General features: G+C 42.3%; 1 protein-coding gene across 3 annotated transcripts; it reads right to left on the bottom strand.

Annotated features, from left to right (window-relative positions):
* Positions 1–347: 347 nt before the first annotated feature.
* LYRM9 (LYR motif containing 9) lies at positions 348–6,055 on the bottom strand. Of its 3 annotated transcripts, none has more exons than XM_019511046.1 (4): positions 5,998–6,055; positions 3,996–4,140; positions 2,720–2,812; positions 348–1,499 (listed from the first exon to the last, which is right to left on the bottom strand). In XM_019511046.1, exons 2-4 carry the CDS (start codon positions 4,125–4,127, stop codon positions 1,482–1,484), a joined length of 243 nt encoding a protein of 80 aa, XP_019366591.1. In that variant the 5' UTR covers positions 4,128–4,140; positions 5,998–6,055; the 3' UTR covers positions 348–1,481. The 3 variants fall into 3 exon arrangements, with proteins under 3 accessions (XP_019366591.1, XP_019366590.1, XP_019366589.1); XM_019511045.1 differs by having other exon boundaries at positions 5,931–6,005; XM_019511044.1 differs by lacking the exon at positions 5,998–6,055 and adding an exon at positions 5,214–5,319.
* Positions 6,056–7,091: the final 1,036 nt, after the last annotated feature.

Genomic DNA, 7,091 nt, shown 5'->3' with positions numbered 1-7,091 from the left:
ACTAGCCTTTGCTTGTCTTTTCTGTAATTACACCTTCTGCAGATGTAAAATTCTGATTCTGCATGGCACTAACATGTACACACAGTCTCACACAGAGTGAGTGTGTGTATAAAATTTAACTATATGTATAGTACCACAGTTCCTGATTTAGCCCATCTCTGGGACTTAAATTTAAGTGCACTGCTACCTATAGACCAACTTAAATCAAATATTCTTTGGTTCTAGGACCAGGGCCTAAGGATCCAGTCAAGCCCTTAGGCTGTCAGTCAGTCACAGGTTACGAGGCTCCGTAGCTTACCACATATGTCATTGGTACTAAATAAATAACAATTTTAATGACATATTAATAAATTACTCATTTTGCATTTCACTTTTATGCACTACCACAGCTTTCATAACAATTTTTTTTAGCCACTACATTACAAACTCAAAGCAAATATTTATGGATAAGGCTGATACAAGTGCACCCCATTAAAGAATCCAGTTTAATTTCCCCTTTTAGTACTTGCATACGCAACATTTTAACATGGCTTTGTGTGTTTTTCCCCACCTCCAGATACTATTTAAGCAGGAAGCGTCAGTTTAACAATTCTAAATGTGAAGATAGGCTCCTGATTTTCACACTTAAAGCAGTTTAGCAGAAACATTTCTGCTTAAACTAGTTATTTTTTAAATACATTCAATCAAAAAATTGCATTCAAATAAGCTAGAAGTGCTTTACAATCCAGAAAGGTAGAGAAGTGCTTCCCCTACTTATTTTGCTGGGTCTACAGACTGCAGTCATTCTCTTTTTAATTGGGTTGAAAGGAAGAGGAAGATCATTTGATACAACAGACCATTATTTTGCCCTTTGTTACATTCATATAAAGCTCCCTCATTCCTGGGTATAACTGAGGGCACAGAATTCTCCTCAGTTTGTGCTGACAAGCTTATATATATTTGAAGTAATTAAAGGACTAACCTTTGAATTTCCTTGATATAGTCAGTAGATTGACCCATTTCCTTCAGCCTGGAACAAATGTCCGTGTCCATTTTATTAACCTTTCACAGGTCACTGAGTTATAACATCAATGAAGACTTGCAATAGTTTTAATTATTACCATTTTCAACATCGCTAGCAAACACAGCAGATAAAATCTAGAACAACCTCAGTGTTGGGATTTTAATTCAGATTCTGATTCTACAGTGGGATGAACCAAGCCAAAAGCTCAGATCTGAAACCTCTTTCCCCATCTCAAACTCTGAGGCAGTTTTGATCTTGAGCCAAGATTTGCAATTATAAATACTAAAATCTTGTCCTTGTTTCTGAACTATGTGAAACTGGTGGATGAAAGGCTTCAAAAAAGGGAATTAAATCACATGACAAGGCAGAATATCACACCTTTTACGTGCAGGTAAATTGCAGGCACCATTACCGAAACTGGACTTATTTGCATCTTAGTATCTGTAGCGATGAGCATCTTCTCTGCATTCTTCTCTTTCTACTTTTGTTTTTTATACTGCAAGAAAAAAAAACAATGCAAAAAACATTATTTGTAAGAGAAGCTACATATAAAGTAACAATTCATACAGTAAAATCCTACTAACATTTAGTATTTACTTTATGATCTGTGTTATGCTTCTTTTTCTTTCCCCAGGAGGAAAAAAACCTCCTGATCACTTACAATACACTTCTCCTCTAGAATACATAAAATGTGATGTTTTTGTTCGTGGATGTGATAGGCCTTTCCTTTTTCTTGCAGTTTTAGATCTGGAGTAATTCACCTGTGGCTGTCTGAAAACTCTGTTCAAGAACAGAAATAAGCCCTTTACATCACAGTGAAAACAATGAGGTAGGCACTCCTACTAGCGAGCGAGAGCCAGACTAACACTGCTGGGATTTGGATTCCGTGACCAGTTTTTGGGTGCTCCCATGTTAACTCTCATTTGGATTCTCTGGCTAGTAGAGTGATTTTCCAAAGGCTTTTAAGAGTCAAATAATATATTTTTTGAAGTCAGCTGAACACATGACTTAATGAATCACAAGAGATTGGCATTCCCTCATGTAAGAATCCAACTTACCTTTCAGGCAACAACTCTTATTTTCCCTGGACAGAACATGACGTATCTGTGTGGCCCTGCTTACAGTGAGACTTTGAAGGCAGTTTCCCATTGCTGAACTAAAGTAGATGCAGTTCCACTGGTGACAGCTAGTGTCAACTGATTATGACAGTTTTACTAACATGTTGTCTAATTCTGATCAAAGGAGCACAGGCCTGACATATGAGAAGAGCATTCTGAAAAGTTGTGTATGCCAATTACAGGCGAATGGGATATTGCTGGGGAGGGGGTTGACAAGACTCATCATTTATCTTCACAATACAGAGGGTTCTTGTCTTTTTTTCCCCATATACTTGAGTAGCTGTATTTATTGCTGCCACTAACTAGCGTAATCCAAAATAATCCCCATCAGAAACAAGGCATTACAATCTTTGTGGTTCTCATTCTTTGATTCATATTAGGTTTTCCTCACCCATTCCCCCCACATAGCATGAGTTGTTTTTGATAAAAATCACCATCGTTCTCATCATGCCTACTTCCTATAGCATTCCCTTCACCCACAGATCTCAAATCCAGTGCAGAGGACCATAAGTCGCATTTGCTTTGCAACATGCTAACCTCCGAACTGAATTAACCAAAATACATGCTACGGGACAAGGCTCATATCAAATGCACTTACTTTATTCATGACCCAGTCAGCATCTTCAACAGCTCTTTTTATAATTTGCTGGATTCTTTCAGGACTGTCTTCATCCTCATGAACTTTGAAACTCTACAGTGTTAAAACGAAAATGACTAATCCAGTTAATGAAACAGCTGTTCAGATGGTACTAAAATAACAGTCGTTTTAAAATCCTGAAATAAGCATAAGATGAAAAATGAGCAGATAATCTGACAAGGCAGAAATCAGTAAACTAGCTGAGGTATGTTCATAAAGGGCAATACTAAACATGGTGTCACACTAAGTATTCAAACTCATTCCACCTGTTAGTAAAGCAGGGGGTTATGCAGCAATTTGTGCCAACAAAATGAATAAAAGAGAACTAATTCAGAACAACAGTGAAACACAAGCTTAACTTTAAAAGTGACCTTAAGTCTAATTTTGTACCAGGTGGAAAACAGTTGTTAGTGCTCATGGGCACCTATACATGTGCCAAACATCTGCTCCAACGCATGCTAATTAGCACATAGAGCAGACTCGATTAATTAACACACTCCAGCAGCCTCCATGTCACATCTATTCTGAGTCCCCGTGCTTCAAAATGGCAGTGAAGCTCATTGAACAAGCTTTTGCTTCAGTGCCGCTGCTGCCATTTTGAAGCGTGGGATGCCACATACACATGGCACTGCGGGTGCTTCAATTAGAGCAGCTCTTGGAGAGGCTCTAAAGTGCCTCTGCCTCCACCCTGGAGTGCGTGTATAGATGCCCCATGGTAACAATGGATGATTTATGTTAAGAACACAATTTCTAACACAGAATCCTTTCCAAGAACTACTGCATTCACACTGGCACTAGGGCAGTTCAGATCACACTAGTACTTAGCCCTGCAAAGTAATTCTTATGAGAGAGCATTTTCCCTACATGTAAACCATTTGGAACATCTCTGAGCACTACAACTGTTATGAAGAACAAATAGTCTTTGTACAGTATATTTTGCTGGTACAAACAAGGCTTCAATCAAACCCCAAGAGAAACACGAGAGATGGAAAGGTTATTCAAAACATTTTTCTAGTTTAATAATCTGTGTGTGTTACTAACCATACAAAAGAGGATTTTTTTTTTTTTTTTAATGGTAAGATCCTTTTAGCCTTTATCACGTCTCTCCAAGGCTTTGGAAAAACAGTTCTTCCACTACCAAGTGTTAATCCGTTACAAGTAGCATTAAACAATGCAAAAAATTAGAGAAGCAGAAACCGTTACATGTTTCCCCATTGAAAACAAGGTTTCTCCCTACCTGTCTGATGGCATGTCTGTAATGCTGGCGGATATTTTCTTCAGGAAGTTGTCTACAGCATCGAAGCAGGTAGCGGTACAACTGTAAAGGCTTCTGAATTAATTCAGCTCCTGGTAATGGAGCCATTGTCATGCTGTGTATTCAGCTGTTAAAAAAAACAATCGCAAGCTGCTGTTACAGAGCTAAGAAACGCACATTGTACAAAGTGAAACAAGGCAAATTTTACAAAGAAAGCACCACGGCTGGTAAACTTAAAAAAATTCAACAGGAGAAACTTAGAAGTACTTAGAAGGAAAAGACAGGATTAGTACAATGATTCGTTTACTTGTTTTGTAGTTAGGTAACATCTTGCATCTATCAATGTCCAAATCCTCATTTTATTGGTGGGACTGAAAGAGAATCCCATCTATAAAATGGACACGAACCCCCCCTTGAAATGGATATTGAACTTGCTCAGGCTATTGAGAACCTAATGGTTTGAAAGACAGTTGTCATTAATCAGTGTATAAATAAACATAACAGTTTTTGCTATTATAATTTAATATTAAAAATCATTACAATAAATGCAGGGTCCCACCCACACAGGTGACATTGAAGGCGTAGGGCTTTTATTTTTATCGCTACGGAGGTTACATGAGTTCAGTTTGATTTCTAATGGTGTTCCAACAGCTTCAGGTACAATCGGTTTGCAAGCTTCAGGTTCCAACTTTAAACGTGACGTATAAATAAAACAGAAGGCATGCAAAAATATTGATAGCTTGGAGATTTACCACGAACAGAACAGTAACAGAAAAAGAACAAGATCTAGCAAATTTCCCCCTACAAGTACACTTATATATTGCTAACAGTAGGTCCATCCAAGCTATATAAAGTGCTAATCAAATATTTTAAAATTGCTAGTCATTTAACAGATGGTTACCATCTGTGGAGGCCTAAATTAACATTTGGAGAAAGCAGTTTTACATCACTACTCTTTAAAGAGTCAAGAAATACAGAAGTAACTACATAACCCAGCAGGTGCGAGATACAATTTTAGTGTCAATTATGGTTCTTACTCATCCTTCCACATATCTTTTCTACTTCCCCTCAGTTAAAGTCCTAAGGGTCACTTCATCCTGGGGCACAATCCTGATCATCACCATGTGACCCCAGATATGAAATCCATCCTGATTGTCACCACGTGACCCCAGATATGAAAGAAGAGCAGACAATCCTGACCTAAAAGGAAAACGAAGCACGCCTGTAATTTTCAGGCCATGCCGGCTTGTTTTAATGGCAGCTCCAGCAGCTCAAATCTCGTGCCGGTCTCATCATTGTGCGGGGGGAAAAAGGAAATTATAGAAATGAGGGTGGAAAGGGACCTCGGGAGGTCACGCCTAGCCCTGCATTTCTCAACCCACATGGGTTGCAACCTAAAAGCGGGGCGCGAGATTATACACCCGGGTTGCGAACAGACTGGAAAGCCCGGATCCTCCCTTAAAGGAGGAAACCGTGGAAAACTGTGGGTCACGAATGCCAGAGGCCGGGGGTCTGCAGCGAGCTTTGGTCGGTGGTGCAAGTAGAGGACGAGCGCCGACCCGGGGCTGGAGACCCCCCGGAGTTGGGGACCACCCGCAGGCGTCGAGGGGGCGAGGGCGGTGCGCCACCACACTCAGGGGGTGCACATCGCCAATGCCCTTGCAGGCGGGCAGATGTCCGGAGCCTGCGGACAGCAGGTCACCAAGGGGGTCCTGGTACAACCACAGGTCCAGCCAGGTCTTAAAACACCTCCATTTTTACTTATTTTTTTCAACTCCCCTCCTCACGAGGGAGTTTTCCCTCCTCTCCCCCCTCCCCTCGCTGCCGCTTGAGACCCGCCCAGCTCCATGTCGTTGCAACCCGCCTCAGGCGCTCTCCGCCACGCACCCCGCGGCCCCGGCGAACCCGAGGCCTCACCCCGCGGCCACCAAAGGCCTCCCCCTGCCCAGCCCTGCTCCGCCCGCCCGCCCGCGGCCTCCATTACCGTGCCGCCAGGCCGGCCTGTGCCGGGGGCGGGGCCTTCCCCTGAAGCAACCCTCGCGCGGGTCCGGGCGGCCGTTCACGCGCTTCCTTGAGCCCGCCCCGCCCCCGTACGTGTGCCCACAAGTGTCGCTCCCCTGCCTGTGCCGCGCTTGTGTTCGCAGGTAGGCTTTCTCCCTGCGTTTGTGTCGCTAAGTGGTTCCCAATGCTGCATTGACTTACAAATGAGCTCGAGTTTTGCCTACCTGGACTGCACGGATAAAATCCTGGGGCTGGTCAAAGCCAGCTGAGGTGAAAGAAAAGACTCCTCAGGAGACCCTGGAAACCAGGCCTGATGGAGCCAGTGCGTGCATTACAGGAATTACTATAATGGATTTGATGTAGCACAAATGGGAAGCATTTGGGGAAAATTGGGAAAGTCAAGCAAACAGTGCCTGGAGTTCAGAGAAGGAAAAGATCTGTCTGCCTTTGGGATTGCAGCACAGGGTTATGCCAAGAGCACGTGCTCCCATATTTTGTGAAGCCGAGCTTCTTAAACCATAGGCATTCGTTCTGCCACTTCCCTCAGACAGCTGTTCTAAAAGACTTTTCACTTGCAAGATATTTCTTCCTGAGATGCGTTCAATTTAAATGCTCCTTTTCTGGTTCCCTTTTAATCTCTAGATGGGTCCACTTAAAACTTGTGAACCCTTGTTGAATAGGGAAACATTTTTCATTTCTGCCTCACAGATCAGGAGGTGGAGGCATCCCACAGAGCTGTGCTGGAGAGGCACAAAATGCAAGGGCCACCAGAAGGGTTCAGATGATGGACAAGTCACAACACCTTCCCAGCTGGAAAGTTGTCTTCTATGATGGCCTACACTGATAGAGCACCTAGGTTAGTTGTGGGAAAGCTGGAGGAGTGGGGGAAATGCGTTTGTGAACTCTGATATCTTTTCTGAGTTGTGCAATTTATTATGCCTTACTTTTCATTGCAGTTTTACAATGATCAATATTTCTAACATACTGAGATAAGTTGGAATGGTTTGTCTAGTGCAATGGAAGAGAACGAAGCAACATAAAGATATCAAATATATTCCTTTTAAACAGCCTTTGCTT

Source organism: Gavialis gangeticus, unplaced genomic scaffold (genome assembly GCF_001723915.1).
Source record: "Gavialis gangeticus isolate Ggan-Ray unplaced genomic scaffold, GavGan_comp1, whole genome shotgun sequence".
Lineage (NCBI taxonomy): Eukaryota > Metazoa > Chordata > Crocodylia > Gavialidae > Gavialis > Gavialis gangeticus.
Note: the sequence above shows the minus strand (reverse complement) of the source record. Positions and strands in the feature narration are given on the sequence as shown.

Bases quoted from the DNA above. Each gene is read 5' to 3' on its own strand.
- LYRM9 (XM_019511046.1), bottom strand. From the start codon at position 4,127: ATGACAATGGCTCCATTACCAGGAGCTGAATTAATTCAGAAGCCTTTA. The intron at 2,813-3,995 runs GTAGGGAGAAAC...TTAACACTGTAG, and splicing joins ACAGACATGCCATCAGACAG to AGTTTCAAAGTTCATGAGGA.